Source organism: Pteropus alecto, unplaced genomic scaffold (assembly GCF_000325575.1).
Source record: "Pteropus alecto unplaced genomic scaffold, ASM32557v1 scaffold177, whole genome shotgun sequence".
Lineage (NCBI taxonomy): Eukaryota > Metazoa > Chordata > Mammalia > Chiroptera > Pteropodidae > Pteropus > Pteropus alecto.
Genome location: NW_006442207.1, coordinates 11383565 through 11408885, shown reverse-complemented (window position 1 = coordinate 11408885; position 25321 = coordinate 11383565). Strand labels below are relative to the sequence as shown.

Here is a 25321-nt window from a genome sequence, read left to right as displayed (position 1 = left end):
AACGCAGTGCTCCACTCAATTTAGTTAACTTTGTTGTTGCACAGCAACAGAACATCTCCACACAGGAAACGAAGAGGATATTTTAGACTTAGGATGTCGCTGCCCAGTATTCAGCAAGAGCCATGTTTGCTTCAAACATCTGAATTCTGAACCAATATAATCTTATTTAGGGGTTTTTCTACTTCCTGTATCGCACCACAAATTTCATTGGGCTACATTTTCTCTCAGACTTGACTAAGAGATTTAAAACCAAGCCAAGGAAGCTAAAATTTGTGGTAGATAACGGTAGAAAACCTGTGACTGGACCGCCGAGTTTGCTGCAGCAAAGGCTATAAATGAGCTCAAGTGCATGGCCGGGACTCTTGGAGAGATTTCTGACATGTTGGATTCTCCAAAGGCCACATAACGCAGCGCTGCTCTTTTGTGGTCTCTGCTTTGGAAGAGTGTACAAGCGGTAAATTTAATACACTGCTGGCCCAGCTGCTTTTGATCTTGACAAGTCTGAGGAAAGGGCTTTGCTGTGGCAAGCAAGCAGACGAGACAAACCCGAGCCAGCAGAATAGGAGGGGCATTCTCAGTTGTACTTCACAAACACACAAAAACAAGAAAGCCGGAAGGAAGGCTTTGCATGGAAAGAGGAGGGAGGAGAAGCCGTGAAGAGAAGGGCGCTCTAGCTAGGATGCGTCAGTTGTTCAGAAGTCCAGCCCGGCACGCCCCGGACAGGGCCGAGGCTCGCCGCTGACCCGGGGCAGGCCCGCCCCTGCGGAGCAGTGTCGCGCGCGTCGGTCAATCTGGCCAATCACGTGCCTCTGTCGCCGCCCGCGTGGCCCCGCCCCGCCCTCGCCCTTGCGCGAAGTCTCGTGGCCGCGCGCGCGCGCAGTCCGATCATTCTCGGGCGCTGGGAGTTTTACCGGCCAATCGCACGTCTCTTCCGCCTCCCTTGCGGCCCCGCCCCTGGAGCGGGCGCGCTCACAGCCGCGGCTGCGCGGGGATTTTGCGCTCCAGGGATAACGGAGGGAGGTAGTGTACCGGTTGGCGAGCAGTTGCCCGAGAGCTGGATTGCTTCGGGGTCGGCTGCGCAGTCGAGTAGGGTTCCCTTTCCGCGGTTAGGGGACTTCTCAACCGCACCTCAGGCTTGGGGTCTCTCAAGGGCTGGTGTGGGTTTTATGCAGTGATGGGAGGGAAGGGAAGACTCCTCCCTCTGTTTTTTTCCCCCCGTAAAGTTGATGCCTTTGTTTGAGGAAACAAACTTAAAGTGTGCTCTCCTTTTCAGGATCTATTCGCTGCTTACACTAAAATGATGCAGGCAGCCGTAAATTTATCTGCTCTTGTGTTTCTTATCCATGAGCCTCGGAGGGTCATTGTTTCCAGTCACAGCTTTTAGAATTTAGGGTAGTATGACAGGTCAGATCATGTTCTGAGTCAAGATCTTATATTTCATTATGAGGCTGGCGTAGCGAAATGATAGAATTCCTGACTATCCAAAGTCGTTCTTTTCCCCAACCTCCATAAGGCAGATTTTGAGGATATTTTGTTAAAAACAGTTTTGTTTACATGAGACGCTAGCTCATCTGAAATGAAAAACATAGTCACTATGTGGACCACAACTTTAGGAGGGTAAATGGAAAACGACATCAAAAAGCAAGAATGAAACACAACTAAGTGAAAGGAAGTTGCTGGCGTACTTGCTTATGTTACCTACAAGAAAAAATTCTTTGGTAAAAATTGAGGAACATATAGAGGTGTGGGTTAATTTGATTTCCATTTTGTGATTATTTTTGGTTTTTAGAGGTCAACCAAGATTTCATTTTCAAGATGGAAAGCTCTTCAGACTCCACAGTGATTTTACCTAGCACTCCACGGGCCTGTGCCAACCCACCATCTCCCCGTACAAGTAGTTCAAGAAAACAAGTATGAAAATCTTTGTCCTTTCAGTGGATTGATTCTATATTTCTAATTATTGATTGTGGCAGTGGTGGTTTTAAATCTACCGAAGATAGTTAATTAACGTGTAGCAATAATAAGTAGGTATTAAATAATTTTAGGTATTCTAAGATAATGTATTTGACCTTTCCCCCTCTCCAAATTTTCATCATCTTGAATCACTTATTTCATTTAGTTTCAGATTGTTATTGGATTACAAATTGAAGTAGTTTGAGTCCGCATTGTTAGGAAGGTCTTTATGACAGGATCAAGGCCTTTGCCTTAATTTGTAACTGAAGCACTCAGAGCAGGTCTGGCATGTTCTTGTTGCTGAACAAATGTTTATGATTACTGGGATAAGTGTCTCAACACTGTTTTAGAAGAGTGCTGACTTTGCTAAAATAAAAAGAATAAAAGTAATGGAGCTTCTAGGAATTAAAGACAGTTTGTGATGGTTAGTTACTTTAGATACATGGGGACAGAAAGCCATCTAGTGGTATGTACTGTAGAAATGTGAGGCCTTTATTTGCAGTAGATTATATCAGGAATGTTTTTCTTGGTTAATATTATTGTTTGTGCCTTTTACAGCCTATGAGTGCAACACTTAGAGAACGGTTAAGGAAAACTAGATCTTCATTTAATTCCTATTACAGTGTGGTAAAACGTCTTAAAATAGACAGTGACGAAAATGATCAGACCTTTTCAGAGAAACCAGCATCTTCAACAAAAGAAAACTGTTTGGAATTTCAAGAAAATTTTAAACACATAGACAGTGAATTTGAAGAAAGTACGTGTCTGAAAAATACCTTCAAGAATATCGGTACAAATGAATCTAAATCACTTGATGCTGAGTCTTGCAGTGGTCTCAGTAATGACTGTATGAATGAGAGTCTTCCCAAACAAGGATTAAATGAAGAAAAAGCAAAATTGGTGAAGCAGATTCAAGAGAAAGAAGACCTTCTTCGGAGGCTAAAACTAGTCAAAATGTATAGATCAAAGGTGAGAATAATTTCAGAATCATTGCATACTTATTAAAAATTTTTTTAAATTTTTTATTTTTAGATAAATGCTAGGAATGTCATTTCATAAAGAGAAAATTAGCACAATTAGCAATAAGCCAAGTATCCAGAAACCTGGCTTCCAAAAACTTTTAACTCAAATATAAGTCAGATTTAGAGTAGAAGAGGCCTCAACACCAGATACAACTTTTTAGAAGTCTCAGCTCTCAATTAATATGCAGTTGAAATTTTTCCAGCCTGTAGCAATATTAGAAGTATCAAATGTTAGATGTAAGTATAATGAGAACAGAAATGACAGCTGACAGTGAATGATTTTAAAAAGCTAAAAATAGGCTTAGAGAATACATAAAAAATATTTCTAGTAAGCATCTGTGTTCTTCTAAATTATTAAAAGTTTTCAAGGATTTAGTTTGAGAAAGCGACAATTAAATATCAAATATATTAGATTTTAGATTTCAACCCAGTTAGGTTGACCTAAATAGAACTTGGGCACTTGGAAGAAGATAACTCTTTCTTACCTGGATTGTTCATGTATATGTAGTTGCCCCTTCTACCCAGCAATATGGAATAAATGATGGAATAGTGTATTTTATTTGCTCTCTTGAATTTTTAGGATTTTTCTAAATATAACTGCTTTAGCTTGAAATAGGGAATGTTGAAAATATTTTTAATTTGAATATTCTCATTTTTTTAAAGTACAACTGTAATAGAAAAAGTGAATTTCTTTTTACCTGTATCGTTGCGTCTCTCCATGGTTTTGTCTGATTTAATGACTGATTTTTGCTTAGACCAAACAAAATAGCCATAGAACTCGATTTGAGTGTCATTGTATCCATTTTATTTAAAACCACCCTATTTTTTTCTCCTGGGTAGAAGTCCCATTCATGACCAAGTGTGTTACCCTTTAAACCTACTCATTGACTGATTTAACAGCTTTCATTAAGTTAAAATAAGATGCCTATCTAGTTACTGACATACATTTGTTTTTTTTTTCCTGTTTCAGAATGATCTGTCTCAGTTACAGTTGTTAATAAAGAAGTGGAGAAGCTGTAGCCAACTGTTGCTTTGTGAATTGCAGTCAGCTATGTCTGAGAACAAGAAACTCAGCCTTACTCAGTTGATAGACCACTATGGGTTAGATGATAAGTTGCTACTCTATAACAGAAATGAAGAAGAATTTATAGGTGTTTAATCAATATGTTTTTCTCTAGAATATCTTTGAGAATGACAACTGAAAAGATACTTATACATTTGAAAGGGAAAATATAAACCATTAGGGCTTATAAAAAGATATCTTGATGAACATTGATTTAGGGCACTCTGTTATGTAAATATAAACTAAGTTCTAAAATGAAGATTTACTATTAAAAAAATATCATGTTTTAAAAACTAGGCAGTTTTGGAAATCACTTGTAATACACTGTTTTGTTTATCGTGGTAAAAAAAAAAAAAAAGTTTTAATGTTAAAAAAACAGTCCAATATGGTAAATGTCTAAACCTAAACTGTTCAAAAAATGCTTGCCTCTGTCCTAAGTTTATGAACCTTGTTTCCATCCATTTACCACATATTTCCATCTAGATGGTCAAGCAGGTAATTAAACTTACATGTCCAAAATTATATTCTTCCTGTCTCTTCAAATTTATTTCTTGTATTCCTTATCTCATTTAGTGAAATGACCATCTCTTATACACAACCACATCTCCTCCTCTCCCATTTCAAGGCATCAGGGCCTACAAGGTCTTTCATTTACTTTTCTAGCTTTATCTATAAAATAGATTAAACTTAGAGTGTCTACTTAGTTCACAGTTACTCCTCAGGCAGAAACCCACCTTCATAGGGTTTTTCTGGCTGCCATGTTGTGTACAAGGTTACTTGTCATCCTGGCCATATACAGAAATATGATCCAAGCTGGCCCAATCTCTGAGAATTTGGAATTGTGCTTGGGAAACAAAAGCTCATCTCTTTACACTATTCTATGTAAATTTGGGAGCAGAAAAACTGTATTTCTAGTCCTTCCTGAGGGCTTTCTGGATTTCTGCTTTTGAGTCCTTTTAAGGGCTAAAACAGCTTTACTTAGTTTAAAAACAAAAACAAAACTTAAGTACTTTCCTACTAGTAGGCCCCCCTCCTCCAAATGCATCTTACTTTTAGACCAGTCTCTCCCTATGATCTAACAAACTGTTAATATGCATCATAGCAGGAGACCCATTCTAATTGTTAGTGCCCATATTAGTAAACTCTCTTACGTGGCTCCTATCTGCCCCCAACCCCAAATTCCTGCCTTCTAGATTCTGTCATTGTCATTGGCTTCTATGAACCCAAGAAGAATGGTCCAGACCTCAAATGAGCCTCCCCTGGCCCTGGGATTCCTAGATGGGGCACCCTTGGGGAGCTGTGCTGTTTTGTGCCTGCCATCCTTCATCACTGCTTGCTGCTCAGCCAGAGGGCCTAAATGTAGCATGGGTGCTGGCATTTCGCTGCAGCTGCCCACTGCTTACTAGCACATCCCCTGGAGTCACCCTTACATGGTCACTTGGAGGAACTACAGCATCAGTGGCAGTGTGGTTCTGGGAGAGTTGGGGAGAGCAGATGGGGGCATAGTAACGGGCATTTCAAAGGCATTGGCTGGGTGCTGAGAGCTCCAGCAGCACAGTGGGCACGCCAGCAACAGGAGGTGGGTCATGGAATATAGATCAGAATTATGGGAGAGTTTGGGGCCTAGGGATGCCCATAAGGTGCCCGCCCCCTTTTAAAATAATTTCTGTTGAATTTCAACTCCATTTAATGAGATACATTTACAGGCATTCCTCAGAGATATTGTGGATTTCAGTTCTAGACCACTGTAGTGAAGTGAGTCATGAAGTTTTTGGTTTCCCAGTATAATTTGGTTAACTTTGGCACAAGAGAGAGACCTAGTTTTTGGCCTGTTTCAGCTTTCAACATGCCTCCCTCACTATGCTTTTCTACCTTTTGATTTAAAATGAGAGATGTGTAATTTCATTTGAACACTTGAAGGCCATTGTAGGATAATTAATTGGCCTAATTAAAATGTGTCTCAGGGAACAGGGAAGCCCAAGAAAGGAATAGCTAGTCGGTGGAGCAGTCGGAATGCCCACATTTATCCATTAAGTTCACTGACTTTATAAGGGCACTTCAAAACAATTACAACAGTAACACCAAAGATTGCGGATCACCATAACACAATAATAATAGTGAAAAAGTTTGCAATACTGTGAGAAGTACCAAAATGTGACACGGACAGGAAGTGAGCATATGCTGTTGGGAAACATCATAGCAATAGACTTGCTCAAAGCAGGGTGGCCACAAACCTTCAATTTTGTAAAAAATGCAGTATCTGTGAAGTATAATAAAGCAAAGTACAATAAAAAGAAGGAATGCTTATATTAAAAAACAGTGAATAACATTCATAAAAAATATTTCCTTTGTGTCAGTTTAAAAAAGTATGTTAACTCATTTGAGTATTAAATTACCAACATCTCAGTTTTCAAGTTGAGGAAATTGAAGATTAAGTAGTTATTTAAAAAAGTAATTATTTAAAACTGAAGTGGCAGAGCCAGGATTCGATACCAGGCAACCCACCAGCAGAGCCCTGCTCTTAAGTCCTATGCTTAAAGCCATCCGATGTTTAACCTAATTACATTTCTTAATAATATAGATAATATTTTAAAGGGCTATAAAAATATGAATGTATCTGCTGTTCAGCAGAAGCTATGAGGAATCAGTACCATGGACAGTATCAAGACTAGGCTGGGGTGCATGACCCATGTGCCCTTCGAAAGCCACCCCCCACCCCACCGAACCAGAAGGTTCCTCCTGTTGAAAAGTGCTGCTACTAGAATACAGCCTGGGGGGAAGAGGTTCCTGCTAACCTCCACTCTATCCATGCCTCAAAGCTGCAGCATTCAAGCAAGGAGAACTGCCAGAGACAACCAAGGTGGCCACTAAGAAACAGAAATCAAACATGCTAGTGGTTAAGACCTGGGAATCCACAGAGCATTATCTAGTATAATTTATGGCATTGACTGTTAACAAATGGAGACTCCAGGCACCTAATTTAGGTGACATGGAATTTATATCACCAGAAAAAAGAAAAAAAAAAAAGCCTAGTATATCCATGGTTGACTCACACCAACAGGACAGAGAACATCTGACAATCCCATCTTAAGTACAGAGTATTTGTACTCTTCACATCCTCCCCGCCCCACCCTGCAACAATCCCTCTGTCAGAGATAATTTTGAAGGACCCTAGATGTAGGAAATATTACCAATGGGCACTTCCCTGCTGAATCAGATGAACTGACTACTTCAGGAGTTATTCTAGTTCTAAGGAGGGGGATCACCAAAAATGTTGGTCCCATAATTTCTCTTACCTTTCCTATATGGCATTGATAAGCTGTGCTACTATCCTGGTAATTTCTAAATAGAAGATTTGAAATCTAAAGATTTTTTTCTAAATAGGTTTTATAATAATTCTCTTGCTTTACCTACACCACTATACACTGGACATGGTGTTGCAGATTAAACTTAACAATTCACAAATTGCAGAACAATGAGACATTGAATCACTTAGAGATTGTGGTCATTGATCCCAATTGTTTTGGAACGCAGCAGGCCACAGGCTATGGAAGGGCAAAGCAGTTTTCTGACCAGTTAATCTCATTATTTAATTATTATCATACACATGAATACAGCAATAAACTTTCCATGGAAATCAGAAAATACTTTTTTTCTGTTTGCTAAACCTCGTTGGGTAGGCACAAAATTGAGTTCTGTTACAATGAATGTGAAATGTAGAAGATTATATTTATGCAAAAGAAAATATGTTGTAACTTACAAATGATTTAAGACTTGGTAAAAGCAAACAGTTCAGCTTGTTCTCATTACTAGAGAAACTTAAACATTCTGGTCAATTTTTTTTCTGAGAATAGAAGAAATGCTTATTAAAGAAAACTTGTGAAATATAGAAAAGTGTAAAAATCATCCATAGTCTCATAATTTTTCTGATAATTTTATGAAATCAGAAATGCCAGTAATGGCTAAGAATAATTTCTTTTTGATCAAATTAAGACTAAATAAACAAAATATATCTTGAACACATTCTGAGTTAAAATTTTGTTCATTCTTGAAAACAATTCATGATATTTTATACATTTATTCATGGAGGACAAACATTTATAGTGATTAAGGCTAAAATCAAATAACTTTCTATTAAAGATATGCAACTGAGAAGAGACTCTACTTAAATTTCCTGATATGAAACAAAAAAGACATTTTAATCAAATGAAATTTTTCAAATGATTGATTTGGCCTTGTGTTTTTACATTGGAACAAGAGCAGGAAATGTTTTCATCCTTAATCTTTCAACTTCAGCCTGCAGTATTGAAATCTGTTCAGCTTGTTTTTTTGAAATATTTATTAACTTTTGTTGTTGCATCATGTTTTCATATCGTTCTTTGGCAATCTTTTCACAAGTCAGTGTAGACCCTATCCCAAAAATGAAAGAGAAAGGAATTAGTTGGATTATTATTTATACTTTCAAATATAAAAATAGCACTCAGAATCAATTAAGCGTGTGGAAGAAATGCTGGTAGTTTATAACAACTATAGATTTCAGGAATATTGATTACTTTTAAAGAAACTTACAGTTGAGTAAAGAAAAAAATGCTTACCCAATGCATTACAGATATCTTTTCTCTCAGAGACAGCAACCAATTCTTCTCGTAAATTGCAGCTTAGGGTATAATTTGCTATATCTTTTTGATTGCTGAACCTTCCCAGTTTTTTTAGTAGTTTTTTGCAGTTTTCCACATTTTTTTTGTGGGTCTGAAATGTTCGTTTCCATGATACCCCATGAAAGTAATTTTGAAAAAATATATATTATAAGGATGTTCTTAAATTTAAAATGTATTATCATCATTAAGATATCATCTTATTGCCATGTCTTTAGTGCTTAACATAATGCTCGCACATGGTAGGTACTAAATTATTTGTTGAAAGATAGAATGATATGTTAATACCAAATTTTAGAAAAAATCTTGTATATTCTTAAAAATGATAAAAGATAAACACATAGCTCTGTGATTACTTTGTTTTCATTTTATATATGCTACACAATCAAAACTGAGCGTTTATTAAGCAGTTATGAAAAAACAAAGCCTTTACAATGACAAAGCAAGACTATCAACCCTTCTATTACACAAATTGTAACAGGAAATTTATGTACACTCAGATATCTCCCAAGGGGTTAATTCTTATATTAAAAGAAATGCTTCAGTCTACCAGACTTGTTTTGGTTGTAAAGACATCATTCAGGGATCTCTAATTACATTCTGAATATCAGTAAAAGACCAAGATTTTTTTAGGTTCTGTTTGAATTCATGATTTGGAACACTATTACTTTGTTCAAATGAATCACAACTGTTGGGATTATAATGATAAATATCTTTGAAACCTACCTTATCTAAAACAGCAATGGTTTGCTCCATAATTCCAATCTGAATGGCAATCATAGTCTCATAGTTTGGTTCAGTTAGATACTTTGAGAGAAGAAAAAACACCATATATGTAAAGATATTTTTCTCTATTTCTTTCAATAGGTAACTTTATAAAGATTATCTTAGTTTTGAAAGTTACGGTTTTCATAAAAATTATCCAAGTTAAGATTGATTTGACTTTTTGTGCCATAATATTTACTTGTGTTTAGCCACTGATATTCTCACCTATATGCTAATAATTACAAACGCCTAGAGTTTATTTTCTCATTAATTCATTAATTCACTTATTCAATTCACCAAATATTTATTGTCTCATTTGAGTCTCTATTCACAGTGAGCCAGTGAAAGACACTGAGGAAAATACAAAGATAGATAACATGACCTACCCTCAAGAAAAAGAGAACGTGTAGAATTGATTAGTTGCCAGAAAATATGTAAAGTGACATGCAGATTCAAAGGTGGTTTGAGATGGGATGTGGATTCTCTGGACTGGGGAAATCAAAAGGCTTTATGGAGGAGTTGGCATTTAAACTAGACCTTGAAAAATAGATAGATTTAAGATGTAAAAAAAAAATGAGGAAAGATATTCCAGGTAGAAGAAGTAGGCACAGACATAGAATGCTAGAAAACAGTAATCAGTTTGGTTTAAGAATATGGATATATAAGAGGAACAGTGGGGATGAATTTGAAAATTTTGGTTGAAAGACACTGAGTACGCACCTAAGGATTTCATAATTCATTTGCTGGATAAGAAGTGGCAGTTTATAATGTTTGAGCAGAGTAGTAATGTTATTAGAGATGAATAGGAATATTAACCTGATAGTGGTATATAGTATAGATTAGATAAGAGAAGACCCAAGGTCAAGAGACCAGTTAGGAGATTATTATAAAATAGTCTAAAACACTGAAAAGGAAGTCCCAAGCCAGGGTAAAGGCAGTGGAGATAGAGAATGAGGGAATAAATAGATAAACTAGGCAAGACTTGGAAGGCGAGGCAAAGAGGGTTCTTAAATATGACTACAACTTTAAGCTTGAGTGAATGGCTGAAAAGAACAGAAATAGGCAATTAAGAAAAGTTGATATGGGGAGGCGGGAAATATAGAAATAGAGCTTGAGGGAGGTCAGGGCCTGAGAGCCTGGATTGGAATTGGAATTAAATTGGAATCCAGAGAGCTTGGATTAGTCTATTAGAAGTGATCATTGAAGTTAGAAAAATAGAGATCATCAAAGGAGAAGTTATGGAAAGAAACACAAACAGAGCCAATGGCAGAATCTTAAAGAATATTTAAGAGTTAGAAGCAAATGAGAAATCAGTAAAAGAAGCAGAGTAGTCTGACATGTTAGAAGAAAATCAGGAGAAAACAAAGATAATTAAAGCTGAAGGAATGAATAATTAAGATCGTCTAATGCTATGGAGAGTCAAGGGGTGGTGATGACTGGGAAAGGGACCACTGGATTTGACAATCAGGAAATTTTGGTGAACTGCAAGATAGAGCTATACAACTGCAAGAGTCATAAAGAACCGAAGGCAGCAAATGCAAATTACTGAGAGAAAAAGACAAAATTCACAGACACACTATGAAATATTACTGGTTTAGAATATACTTGATATCACAAAGGCTTCTTATTAAATATTGGTTGAATGAATAAATGCATTAATGAATGAAATTAAAATTATATAGTGGGGTAGAGAGAACTTACTTTTTGACGTTCTCTTGAAAAAAACAGCATCTGAATATCCCAAGCCTTCTGATTTAGATCTTCCATTTCCATTTCCATTTTCTTATGATCCCACTCAATCTGAAATATTCCTTTGTGGACATCTTTACTTTCCATCATGCTAGCAATTTTCTTTTGTCCTTGAGTCTTAAAAAGAAAGGCACATTCTGATATTCATATAATATGATTCTGTATAGAGAATAGAACATTTGAAGCTGGATGCTATTATTAGAAAATACTTGGATCACAGAGACAATTTTATCTTCTTTTATAAAATGTAGCAAATATTTAAAAAATTACTTGGCAAAAATCTGATCACTATAAAGCATGATAGTTACTAAACAGAAGGAATATAAGATGCATTTGAATGACATAGCCAATTTACTTTATATGTCAATGGTTAGGCAGTAACTCCTTTTGCCATCATCAATCTGTCAATCTGTATGCATTTGTACCCCTATTCTCTGCCCTACTTCCTGATGCTATAGATAAACTGCTGAAAACCAAAAATAAAGAGAAAAATCCCAAAGGCAGACACATTACATTAAGGGAAACAAAGATAAAAAAATGTAGTAGGCATCTTGTTAGAAACTCTGTAAGCTAGATGAAAATGAATATCTTTGTCATGGAAATAGGAGAATAATGAAAAATATTTGGTACGGCTAGTGATAAGTTGATTTTTTCTCCTTAGAAAATGATAATTACCCGAATCACAGAATTCAAGTCTTCAATTATGTTCTTGTTGATGAGAATTGCATCGGAATACTCCAACAGTAATTGGAAATTCTCCAGTTCTACTTGTCCTTGTTTAAGGAGAATTTGGATTGTCAAATTCAACTGGAATTTTACTTTCTCCTCCTGTAATCTAAATTAAAAAAGACTTCAAAGTAAGTAGTTGTAATATACTTATATTTCAAATTTCACCTATTATCTGAGAATATAAATCCAAACTTAATTTTCCTTCAGATGAAGGAAAATGTGCTGGAGATTAATGTGGAAAATATTTTCCCAATGATGAACTTTCTAGAGGTTACTATGATACTGCTTCTTATGATATGGAATTGCACTCGGGCTGCTCAAAGAATGGTAGGGACAGAAATACATTCATAAAGTTTTATTTTATGATTAAAAAAGATTAATATAATTGTGATCATAAGTGGAAGAAAATAGAGATGCTACCCGATAACAAATCTATTAAAGTTCTGACTATGTATCGACTTACGATATTCTATTCACAATATTTAATCTGTATGCTACTTATCAAATCTATTTCTGGGTAATTCATATTTCTTCTTATAGCCCACACCTGAAAATGATGTATATTGTTGCATTTGAGAACATCAGAGAAGTATTTATCAATGTGGCAGTAAATATGTCCCAAAATGAAGCAAGGATTTAAAACAGTATCCCAATCACTCAGCAATATACAACAAGCTTCCCTAAAAAAAGAGATTAACTGGTTTGGTGTCTATGTGGAAATTTCTTGGACATCTGCTTAATTTTTTACACAGTTGTTCATGCGACTTGAGCCCAAAAATACTTAGAAGCAGAAACAAATTGTATTTTTATGTGGAAGGAGATTAAAAAACATAGGATTTTGCAAAACTTGCCTATTCATAATAATAGAGTAATGGAACATGTAGGTAAGTTCCATTCTGAAATAAGGCATCATGTAACAAAATGCACTTCTTCAAAGAGAAGTTATAAAGCCCAACAAAATAGATAGATAAGTTTCTGCAGGCATAAACTGGGGAGGAGGCATTCTTTCCCCGTGATAATATACCTAACTTAGCCCTAGCTTAGACTTCTAATATATGAGTGAAAGGTTCAAATTACAGAACAAGTTCATGGAACGCTTTTTCGATGTCCTGTTGCACCTGCTCGTCTTCCTCAACTCTCCTCCGGAGGAAAGCCACCATTTCCATTAAGCCAGCTGCTTTCTGCTTTACCTGAAGAGACCAAACCACAGCATTTCAGAACATATAGAGCTTTAGAAATAAAAGCAAACCAATTTTTAAAACCTTTAGAAAACATACATCTTTTAACTTTGTTACAAAACCTCAATGGTCCCATCTTCCTAAGAGATTAATAAAAATTTAAATCCCTGCCATTATATAATATAAGATACATAAAACTTACATGGTACACATTCCATGAATAATTTGAAAAGTATCTAATTTGCTTCTTGCTAAAAATCAAATATACAAGCAACTATAATTTTTCTTATATCTTATTTAAAAACTTGTTTTTATAATCTTAGCTACGATTATAAAATCACAGATACTTTAGCAAAAATATGCCAGCCTGATGCATGTGGCACTGAATTTAGGGATTTTGGGGAACAGAGGCAGGGGGTGGTCAAGAAGTACCAAGAGGAAGGATCCTCCTCCCAATTAAATACACCCTTAGCTTCTTACCCTTTGCTACATTAAAAAAAAACCAAAAACAATATTCTAGCAAAACTATAAAGTTGGTTCTGGTGAAATATAATTCTAATCTATACAAAAAGAGATGAGGACTACTGAAAATGAGAGCAGAGGGGAGAAGGCAAGTAGTCGCCAACAGCGCCATCGTGGAGAAATACAATGTGAGCTATAATACAAGCCACATATGTAATTTTAACTTTTGTAGTAGCTACATTATAAAAAATAAAATTAAACAGGTAAAACTAATTTTACTAATCATATTTTATTGAATACAATATATCCAAAACATAATCATTTTAACCTGTAATGAATATAAAAATATCAAGACATTTTGCATTATTTTTTTAAACTAGGTCTTCTAAATCTGTTTATTTTCCACTTAAAGCATATCTCAATTAGGACTAGCCATATTTATTTCAACTAAACAATAACTACATGTAGCTAGTGACCACCATTTTGAACAGTGTGGGTCTATATAAGCACAGGCCTATATTTAGCCCTCAATAGCACTAAGATTAATATTTTATTTAATCAATATTATCATTAATATTACTACCTACTAACCTAGCAGGAAAACCTAATAATTGGCTTTTCTGGAAGTATTGCCACCATAAATTATATATTTTATATATTAGTACACTAAATGAAATGAAATGTTATTACATACCTTCTGTTCGTTTTCCACTTTCACTCGTCTGGTCATGCAGAAATGTTCCCAGACCAAGGAGTCCAAGCCTTCTGGCATGTTATTAATATTGTCCAAGTCATCCATGGCTTTCATTAACTGGGCATAGGCCTCTTTATTCAATTTCCCAGATCCTGGTCGCTCTCCAAAAGGCACAATACTGGTCGTATCTGACTGCATTTTCTGTTTGTGAATCCTGGTATTATCAATAAAAGCCCATCGACCTTTCATATTCTCACACATAGGAAAAAATCTATGTTAAGTAATATGACCTTTAGCATACTTATGGCATTGCGTGACACTTTACTTTGGCACTTGAGGACAGGTGGGTGAATTATTCCAAAGAGAAAAGCACCCACTTCGAGCTTCTTCCATACTCTCCATTATCCACAGATGTGACCCTGGCTGGACTATAGATGTCCCTAACTATTGTCAGTATTGGCAAATTTACTTACACTAGAAAATATCTCCCTTCCTGAAGGACAAGTAAAAGCTAAAAGAGTTCATCACTGTTAGACTAGATTTCCAAGAAATGTTAAAGGGTCTTTAAGCAGAAAAGGAAATGCCATAACCAGAAATAAGAAAATATGAGAAAAGAAAAAAATACACCCTTCTATGTATTTTAAGCTTGGCAAGTAGATGCCCAAGAGGAGGGTAGATGTTCCTTTGTTCTGTCCCACACATCTTCTGCTGGAATCCTTTCTGCAGGTGAGCAGCCTGGATGGACTGTGTTCAAATACATACACAACTAGAGAAGCGCCTCTTTTCACCTACCTTAATAGATTAATTTTGTTTCCCTGGGATGTGACTGGGAAGGGAAGAGGGGTACAAAGATTTGTACCAGGCATTCACTATCAAATGCTTTATCACACATCGTGAAGTTGCTATTGCTAACCTCTTTCTCTAGATGAGGAAAGCGAGGCTCTGAGAGAACCTACTGGCCCAAGGGCACAGGTCTGATGATGAAGTCAGAATTTAAAGCGAATTTTGTTTGACAGTATAGCTATGCTTTTTCCATTGCTATCACCCAATATATGGGAGGTCTTGCTTCTTTCTTCCCAAGGCTTATAATAATTCATTACTTTAAAAATAGGAAAATCAAGATATGAAGCATGTTCTAAGTTGAATTCTTCAGGTTGTATGTAACCTGTCAAAGGTGAGAATGAGTTTATATCTCAGACACAAATGAGCCTATACCTTTGTGACTAACTCCATGATTTCTAGATTATGTTTGATTGAAAATTTTAGAAATCTGAATTTGAAAAAACTTTTTTTTTGAATATAATTCTAATGCTACTCTCAGTATAGAAATCAGGTATTTTAGAACTTTTGGAATGGTTATTTTCAATCATTTATACTGGCATTTTTTGAACTTTGTCTTAAACACAAACACATGAGATGCTCTGTGGAAGAGGGACTGTAGTTACATAAGTCTGAAGAACACTGCTTACTCTGCTTCTTGTTTTTGGAGATCCAAAGGCCAAAAACAAGTTCTGAGAAGTTCTTCAGTAAAGAAAACCACTTAACATTTTTAACACAGTGTTTCCACAAACTTACTTTGTCCTGGAAGCCTTTTACATGTAATTCCAATTCAAACCACAAGGGACCTAGACTTGCTGGAGCACATCTTAAGGAAAACTGTTTATAAATCTGTATACCATCTGTCTTAAGAGGAAATACTTTCTTATATAAAAAAGAACCTACAATTGCACTATGCTTACCTGCCTATTTTTAAGTAATAGAAAGAAATCATTATTCTTTATTACCTACCTTAAGATATAAGAATAATTATTTTTAAGAAAACTGAGTTATGATCAAGACACTGAAAATTTCCACATACAAGATGTTAGACTGAATATTGCTTTCTAATTTAGGGGAGAAAGCTGATATCTAATAACACTCCTGTTCATTTACAAACTTTTTATCAGAAACATGATAGCAAAGGAGAAACAGACCTTGGTCGGCGTTTAAAAAGTTTGTAGAGCATATCCACCTGATGACTGGGAATTTCAGAAAATTCCTTTTTAAAGCTGCGATCCAGAACCTGAGGGCAAAGAGATCATTGCAAAGATTGCAGTCTTTTCAGAAACATCTTATTTCTTGACAATATCCTTTAAAATACAGGGTTGTATCACTTTGATTTTTAAAATTCATGAAAACTTGGTTTATAAAGTAGACTTGTTGCAGGGTGACTACTCACTGTGCAAAGATTTCTCAAAGACTTATTTTGAATAGGAAGCACATCAGTGAATGAAAAATATTATTTCATATAAAAGTTCTTAGAAAACATTCAGAACTTAAGTTTCACAAAATAATATTTACCTGTAAAACACATAAGATACTCGAATCTATTCTTATTCTACTCCATTCCATTCCATTCCATTCCATTCCATTCCATTCCATTCCATTCCATTCCATTCTTTTCCTTTTCTTTCCTTTCTCATTCCATTCCATTCCATTCCATTCCATTCTATTCTTTTCCTTTTCTTTCCTTTCCATTCCTTTCCTTTCTTCTTTATGCTTTTCTATTCTATTATTTTCTATTCTATTATAAAACTTTTGGTCACAGTCTATTAAATTGATATCGTGATCAATTAATGGGGCCTGCAATCTGAAGTTTGAAAAGCCCAAAAGTCTAGATGATCTCTCCCACATTTGTGCAAGAGAAAGCTTAAAAAGTTTACAAAAATTTATTTTACTAAGTGATTTTCAGAAATAAACAATGGCATAAAATGACATTCACCCATAACTGAGAATTACAATAGGGGAAAACTCTATGAGGAAATTAAATTATATTCCCCAAATCCGGGCAGCAGCAACTCTATTGTACTGGCGAGTGGGTAAGACAATGGCTCTCACTTTGTCTTCTGCCAGTAAGTTGTCATAATGTTCCTTGTACACATCGAGGTCTTCTCTAGATTTCCGGATGGCCTCTGAAGTCTGGTTCTATAACGATATTAGGAATAGCCAGTTGGGACTGGAGCTTTTCAGGATAAAAAAAAAAATACTGGGATACTAAAAAAGAACAAAGAATGTCCTAGTACAAAATAAATGTTTCAGTGAACTATCCTTTGCAGATAACATTTATAGAAGAAAGTAAGCCAATTGGAGACTTTGAAAGAACAAACATCCAATGACCTCTTTCTGAGTATAGCCAGCCCTGTATCTGAGTGTATAAGTGACTATGGGGCATGCTACATTCTTGGCAAGGCAGTATGGATGATGAAATCACACAGGCGTCGGAGTCGCTTGGACCTGGATTCTGAGAGACTGAATATATAAACAGGATTTAGACAACTTTCGGCTTTCCTAATTTTTGCCACAATTTCCAACTTAAGACAAACCAGAGAAAGCCAAATATACTCCCTAAACCAATCACATAGGTTGCCTGGTTTCTAATTAACTTGCCCCCAGCTTCCCATCAGTGTGTACCTGAAGCTCTCTCTTTTATTTTAAAGCTTTCCCTTCCCTCTGGCTGCCTTCAAGTGTCTGCCAAACACAAATATGGTGGCTGAGTCTCTTACAATACCAAGCTCTGAATAAATAGTCCACCTATTCTCATTTGGATGGTCTTTATTTCCACAGCTCCATTTCCTGCTATATTACACACTAGTGGGTGACCTAGACATGTTACCAGCCTCTTTGAGACAATCTCTGCATCTGTGAAGGAACTCTAATACACTGAAGGGCTGTTATGAGTAGGGTTATATTTAGAAAGTGCTTTGTGGAAGCTGTTTAATACTCTTAGCGAAAAGTAAGTACGCATATCATATATGATACTTTAAATCATTCATTCGTAAGTGTCTCTTATTAATGTTACCAATAAAAATAGAAATATTTTGAAAATTACTGTGACAAGTATTTATCTTTCATTGTCTCTTTAATGAAGCATATTTGTTCATGGTCTTATTTATTAGATAGTTTTTAAGAATATGATAACTTTTTATTCTATAAACTAACCCAATGCATACATGATTAGTAAAACTTAGGGTTACGAAAGATCCAGAGAGAACAATATTCCCTACTGAAGAGTCTGCAAATATCTTAAAAGGCTGTATGTCTCGTCCAAGGTCCCACAGCCAGGCAGAGATTAAAAGCAAGTCCTTTCAACCATGAAGCTATATGGCCTCATTTTATAAACCATATGTCATATGAAAGGTATATGATTCTTTTGACTAAATGATTCCAAATGCATAATCACATAACTTTATTAAAAGATTGAGATGGATGCTTTTACTGAACTCTGGGAGCAAAGTTCCAGACAGGGAGCTACGGAACACACACAGGTGAGTTGGAAAGTGGAAGGAAGGAAGGGTCAAGGCATCTGAGCTCTTAACAAGGAGCATGTCTATCCAAAAATTCTTGTACTTAGATATCGGATACTATATTTACCTTCTCATCCTGCTTCCTTGCAACGTAGTTGTTTAGGAATGCTTCTCTGGAGTTTATTTCTTCATCCAACAGTAAAGAAAAAACAAGGTTATTTATTTTCAATTCTTCCTGTAGAAATATTTAAAAGGAGGGGGGAATAAATGATCAATAATCCTACCAAAGAAAGGATTTTCTATTGAGAGTCACAGACTTGGCACTCATCAAGCAAGTTTATGACATACAAGTAATAAATTCTTTTTTTAAGAAAACAGGGATATAAACTGTTACAATAACTGCTCAGTTATTTTACCTTTTTCATCTTTTCAGTATAAAACAGATACAGAAAAATACATAAAACAAATGTATAGTTTAACGAGTTATTACAAAGGCAAACACCGTTTTCGTCACCACCCAGTTCAAGAAACAACTTTGCCACTGCTGGAAGTCCCTTTCCATGTGTCCTCATTGTAATCTCAGTCCCAATAATAACCATTGTTCTGATTTATAGTAATCACTTTCTTGTGTTTCTTTATAGTTTTATTACCTAAATATATATTTCTAGGCACTATAGTATAACTTCTCCATTAAAAAAATGATCACATTCTTAAGTCTCTTATACTCCACAGATTCCCTTCCATTCCTTTCTTTTCCTTACATTTATTTGTAGTTATTTACAGTTTCACCTAATCTGGGTTTTATGAACTGCAGACTTATGATGAGTTTATTAGGGTCCTTCATCCTATGTATTTCGTGAAAATTGGCACCTGGATCAGAGATTTGATCAGACCCAGGTTTGGTCCCTTTGGCAAGACCGTAGGTGATATTGTTCTTTGATCGGGACACATAAAATATTGGGTTGTCTGCCTTTTGAGAGTTGCAAAGTGGTAATATTCTATTTCTCTATTTCTTTTTCATTTATTAATTGAAATTCTTTTTGTAAGAGGTGCTTCTTATTTGCTTTTTGGTTACCTAGTGGTATAGTTTATATAAGAAGGCAGAAAAAATACTTGATGCTTTCTCTTTATCAGTTTTTAGATAATGCATTGGTTGTTATCCTCTCAAAGTGAACAATTGGCATTTTTTCTTTTTAAAATATCACAAATTCATAAGTTAAAAAAATTGATGGGTTTTAGTTAATTGTAATTATTATCATTGTTGAATCTTAACTTGTCCCATATAGGGGAGCTTTTAAAATTGGCTCCTGAGTCCTTTTGACATCATCTAGTAGTCTTCAATAGCTTCTTCATTATCTTATTTGAAAGGTGTTCTAAGCATATCTCTTAAAAATAACAGCTTTGTTAAGATGTAGCTCACAATGCATATAATTCACTTATTTAAGTTGTATAAATCAATGGTTTTAGTATATACACAGAGTTGTACAACCATCGCCACAATCAATTTCAGAATATTTCATCGCTCTGAAAAATAAATCCTTTAGCAGTCATTTCATATTTCTTCCCACACCTCCCAGGGGCTCCCTGCCTCTGCCCCAAGGCAATCACTCATTAACTTTCTGTCTCTATGAATTTGCCTATTTTGGACATTTTATATAAATGGAATCATTCGATATGTGGCCTTGGGTGTCAGGCTTCTTTAGCTTAGCATGTTTTCAAGGTTCATCCCTGTTGTAGCATCTGTTACTACTTTTATTGCCAAATAATATTCTATTATATGGATAAAGCATATTTTACTTATCTATTCATAGTTGTTGGACATTTGGATTGTTTCTATCTTTTGGCCGTTTTATGACTCATGCTGGGGCATTCATTCCCAATCTCCTCTCACCTGCATATATTCTCTTCCTGCTGGGCCAGTCATTGTGTTCTATGGGAGAAGTGGCCCCTCTCCCCTGGCTGCAGGTCTGCCGGGTCCTGTTGCCTCGTTGGCTTCCCGTTGTTTCTAGTCTCCATGTGTTTCGCCACTCTCTGCTGTTTCCCTTAACCCTGGCCATTCCTCGGTAAAGAGTTCCTGCGTTCAATTCTCTTAAATGTAACCCTTTGGGTGTACCTCTTCTTGGGACCCTGAGGTTACAGACGTCCTCCTGGAGGTTCCCTTAACTACTCTCATCTTTTTTCGTTGGCCCCTTGCTTAGGTGAGACATATCTTCGAATAGCTCCCTGAGAATGGGTGTATATAAATTTTCGAGACCTTGCATTTCTCAAAATGTTATTATTCTTCTCTTATACTCAGTTAATGGTTTGCCCAGGTATAGAATCTAATGTTAGGAATAATTTTCTCTCAAAATTTAAAGGCTTCACTCCCTTGGTCTTCTTGCTTCTAGTCACACTTCATTTCTATTCTTACTGCTGATTTTTTTCATCTGATCTTTTGGGCATGTGGACTATTTATTCATTTAACGTACAGTATGAGCCTAGCCCTTTTCAAATAGCTGGAGATTCAGGGATAAACAAGACAGACTTAGTCCCTACCCTCATGGAGCTTATAGTCTTGAGGGTATTAAAAATAACCTCACGAAAAGTAAAATCCAGTTGCAATAAGTAATAGAAAGTAAAAGAACATAGTATATAAAAAGCAAATCTACCCTAGTCTTAGGAACTAGCTTTTAAGCTGGTACCTGACAGACAGATAGATAGATACAGGCTAGGGTGCAGAGAAGTTGGCGGAGAGTATTACTGGCAGAGTTGGGAGGAAGGACGACACTGGTGTGTTCAAGGCAGCAGAGGAAGGAGTGCGGCAAGTGAGTGAGAGGGCGGCACAGATGAGGCGGGAGCGGGAGCCAGGGCCACAGCCTGCAGGACCCTGGTGCCAGGAAGGGTGTTGGTCTTTAACCCCATAACACTGAGAGGCCCTGGAGGCTCCTCAAAAGAAAAAGTCATGTAAGTAAAACTTTTATTTACCTGGTTCACAACCATCTCTGCCTTCACTCTCCTTTTAAAAAGCCTTTTCAAATGTTCGTCAAAATTCTGTGTGCTCTCTTGGATTGAGTTTTGAAGTTTCTTCAATTCTGCTTCTAATGACTGAAAGGAAGACAATAGCAAAGTTAATGTTTAGGAGCATCAAATGCCCCTAGAAAGTGGTGTTTACATTTGCCACGAGGTGGGGCAGGTGGCCAGCAAGTCCTTTGAGGTGTTCTGAGATCTCTGCCCCCTAAGGACTGGAGATGTTCCCACCCTGATTTGTTTACTATATTGTAAGTCTGAGATTTTTGCTTAAAAAAGATTACACTGGAAAAAAATGTTAAAAATCACTGGTCATGGCTAATGATGCAGGCAGCAGTAGGCTTAGTAAAACAAATTACAGTAAATCTTTCTAAAAAATTCTGACTCTATATAGGACAGAAATTTCCAGGTCCACTATCTGGCCTGGAAAAAAAACTTGATATTTTAAAAAGCTATGAATGCATCTTCATGGATTTTTTTTTTTTTATCTTAAGAAACTAAGAAGTGAATATATATGTACTCTTTCTCATTTTCTATATGTTTTGTCCCTCCAAACGGTTCTACATCAGGGAGGAAGTCCCACCTTCTTTTTAAAAAATTCCACCAGGACTTAGAGCTAAGCACACAGTAGGTAAGTGAAAAGCTATAAATTTATATCTTTTAAGGAGAACAATAATTTTTTTGTTAACTTTTAAGTTTTGACACAAGTTCAAATTTACAGAAAAGTTGCAGGAACAGTACAAAGAATTCTCATATACTTTTAACCAATTTAATCAGTTGTTAATATTATGCCCAATTTGCTTTATCATTTGTTCAATATTTATGCCCCTCCCCTCCTCTCTGTTCCTTTATTATTATTATTATTTTTAAATTGGGAAGAGAGAAATTGGAGACAGTGAACATAAATTGTTTTTGAAGTTTTTTTGAGAAGATATTGAGTAGTGGACTGAGAAGAAAGTGGGATCATGGGAGTTTTTTTTCTGTTTTTCTTTTGAAATAAATTCAGACTAACATCGAAGTCACAAGAACAGTAGGACAAACTCCAGAATCTCCTTCAAGGGAGTCTTTTTCTTTTCTTTTTGTACAAGATGAGAGACGTATACAATGTATAAGATTATAACAATGTGTCTATGCTGGTGGGAAAAATCCAATACAGAGGGAAGCACCAGTGATGTCAGAAATAGGAGCAAACTGCTGGAGGAACAATTTTGAATGTATAAGATGAGATGGATCTAGTGCACAAGTGGAGGACCGGCCTTGGGTAGATGCAAGGCCATGTCATCCGTAAGAAACAGGCAGGGAGAGTCTATGGATTTAGCGCAGGTTGGTGGGACGTTGTAGTAGAAGAGTAAGGAAAATCTCTTCTAGTTGCTTCTCTTTGCCCAGTGAAACAGAAAATAAAATGAGAGAGAGTTGAGAGGGTCAGGTGTTGGAAGTTCAAGGATCGAAAACATGTGAAGTGGTCCTCTAGGACAGGGGTCCCCAACCCCTGGGCCATAGACTGGTCCTGGTCAGTGGCCTATTAATAACTGGGCCACACAGCAGAAGGTGAGCGGCAGGTGAGCTAAGCTTCATCTGTATTTGCAGCCGCTCTCCAGCACTAGCTTCACCACCTTAGCTCCACCTCAGATCAGCAGGCGTTAGATTCTCATAGGAGCACTGGTTCCTGGTGCCAAAAAGGTTGGGGACCGCTGCTCTAGGACCTTGCTTCTTAAAGTGTAGTCAGCTCACCAGAAGCAGCTGCACTATCTGGTTGCTTGTTAGAAAGCTTGGGATGCTTCCATTTTCTCAGAATATCTGAATCTGAATCTGAATCTGAATTTTTAACAAGGTCCCCCAGATAATGTGGACTAAGCTAGTGGGGAAATGGAATGAAAGCACCATATTTTTCTTTATCCACTGTGGGTGTGGGTGCAGAGAAGGCCTAGTACTGGGTTTAATCAAGGCTGCTGGGTTTTATCAGGTGAGTATGACCAAGGTGCAGAGAAGTAGGGGTGTAGGCAGTGCACTGTCTTATAAGGCAAGACCATGGAGTAAATGCTACCACCTTATCTGTATTCTCGAACTCCTTGAAATCTTTACTGCATTCAGATCTATTCAGTTTGGCTTTCAGGTAAGTACTATGTAAGGATAAAATGCAAGGGCCCTATCAGGGGACCGCAGTGAATAAAAATAGGGACAGGTTAACAATAGGTTCCCAGGAGTTGTTCATGAGATACAGCCACAATTAAGCTGGCAAAATGTCCTGCCTCAGATGATGGTGTAATTTTACTTTCTTCACAGAAGAAGAAATATTATGTATTTGGTTGTATACCAAAAACTTTTATACCTCCATTATAATTGTGAGCAATTTTGATGTGGGAATGTTTCTTTGTGATGGAAGAAGATAAAAGTAGAATAGCAAAATGTCAAATTAGAACTGGAAAGTACGTGCTGCACTGATTGTATCATTCTCTCATGTTCTTTCCTTAAATCTGAGAACAAATCAAGCAAGATTTGTTCTGAACTCCAGTAGGTGTAGACAATATAGAGCAGTGCCTTGAACATACTATAACAGGTATTCATCAAACATTTGAAGAATGAATGGAAGATAAAATGAATTGCAACATGTGGGAAATGTTGAAATCAATAAGAACTTAAAAAAAAAACATTGAAAAATGTTCTTTTTGTTTTAAATTGTTCTAATTCTTTAAATTTATATCCACCTACTTTCCCAAATTATCTTGAGTATTTTTAAGCTGAAATACTATCCTTAAGCTACTAAAGACACTGAGAAAATCAAGAACAATTAATTTGAAAATATACTGAAACAAAACTCTGGATATGGTAGAGTATATTAATTCTTTGCTTGCTCTTCTGACCTTTCTATACTTATCTTTTTCTTCATTTAACTCCTTGACTTTTTTCTCATAATCTTTGAATTGCTTTTTTTCCTCTTCAGACCATAGAGCATCAGGTTTTGCCATGAAAGCAGGTTGAGAAATCACCTGAAGATGTAAAGAAAAGCATATATTATATCTCAAACATAAATGTAACTGTACAACAAAAGCTCAGTTATCATCATAGTTTAAAAAAAAAAAGAGCCCTTTAACAGGGTACAGTTCTTCACATTGGCAAGACAATGAACTGACACTTTGACCAAAAGTTATGAAAAAATGTTACAAATGTTTTTCTATGACTTAAGTGAGGGTGAGCAGTTTGGAATGTACCCAGACTCTTATGGGACAGGTTTGAAAGTGCGTGTTGATATGTTGATACCTAGAACTATGCCTGAAGCTCCAAGGATACCATATATGTCAGGTATCAAAGAGAATGTTTCTTGGTGTATCTGGAGAATTACAGGTGCAGTGTTATCCCTGCTTTCTGTAGAGACAAAAACCAATGTGGTTGTTTGGTTTTGCCTGTTTGTTTGCTTTTTTGTCAGATTAGAAGGCAGATTCAGATTTCTTATTTGCCTGATGTGATATGTATATAAGGTATTGAGAGGTTGTCTATTTATTGCTGTAGAATTTTTAAAACTCAGGTTCATATAGCAAAAATGGTCAAATTTAAGTAACATCCACCACCCCATTCCACCTTCCACAAGGATGTCCAGAAATCTCACCATTCTCAAAATGTCTTCCTTCTTGACTTCCAGAACTCCTCCCATCATGTCCATCAGGGCTCGGTGTCTGGCATCAGTGCTCTGGGAAGGAGCCAGGGGCAGGGAGGGAAGCTGAGACGGAGATCTGACACTCTGGTGGCACGAGGGGCAGCCTCCCA

At 36.4% G+C, this 25321-nt stretch overlaps 2 protein-coding genes across 4 annotated transcripts in view; one reads left to right on the top strand and one right to left on the bottom strand.

The window, feature by feature from the left end:
* Positions 1-892: 892 nt before the first annotated feature.
* Positions 893-4562, top strand: SFR1 (SWI5 dependent homologous recombination repair protein 1). 3 transcript variants are annotated; one of them, XM_006920884.3, is made up of 4 exons: positions 893-1020; positions 1790-1911; positions 2512-2922; positions 3946-4562. In XM_006920884.3, the coding sequence occupies exons 2-4, from the start codon at positions 1816-1818 to the stop codon at positions 4132-4134; spliced, it is 696 nt and encodes a 231-aa protein (XP_006920946.1). In that variant the 5' UTR covers positions 893-1020; positions 1790-1815; the 3' UTR covers positions 4135-4562. The 3 variants fall into 3 exon arrangements, with proteins under 3 accessions (XP_006920946.1, XP_024894962.1, XP_015451809.1); XM_025039194.1 differs by having other exon boundaries at positions 943-1016; XM_015596323.2 differs by having other exon boundaries at positions 962-1086.
* Positions 4563-8281: 3719 nt separating this feature from the next.
* CFAP43 (cilia and flagella associated protein 43) overlaps positions 8282-25321 on the bottom strand; it is an 82009-nt gene continuing 64969 nt past the window's right edge. Inside the window, exons 26-38 of the mRNA XM_006920883.3 lie at positions 25164-25244; positions 24421-24546; positions 21518-21637; positions 18681-18788; positions 17148-17234; positions 16244-16332; positions 14271-14484; positions 13014-13126; positions 11883-12042; positions 11160-11324; positions 9420-9500; positions 8634-8787; positions 8282-8448 (exon numbers count right to left, since the gene is read on the bottom strand). Of these exons, the coding sequence (XP_006920945.1) occupies positions 8282-8448; positions 8634-8787; positions 9420-9500; positions 11160-11324; positions 11883-12042; positions 13014-13126; positions 14271-14484; positions 16244-16332; positions 17148-17234; positions 18681-18788; positions 21518-21637; positions 24421-24546; positions 25164-25244 (1665 nt within the window). The remainder of the gene's footprint in view (positions 8449-8633; positions 8788-9419; positions 9501-11159; positions 11325-11882; positions 12043-13013; positions 13127-14270; positions 14485-16243; positions 16333-17147; positions 17235-18680; positions 18789-21517; positions 21638-24420; positions 24547-25163; positions 25245-25321) is intronic.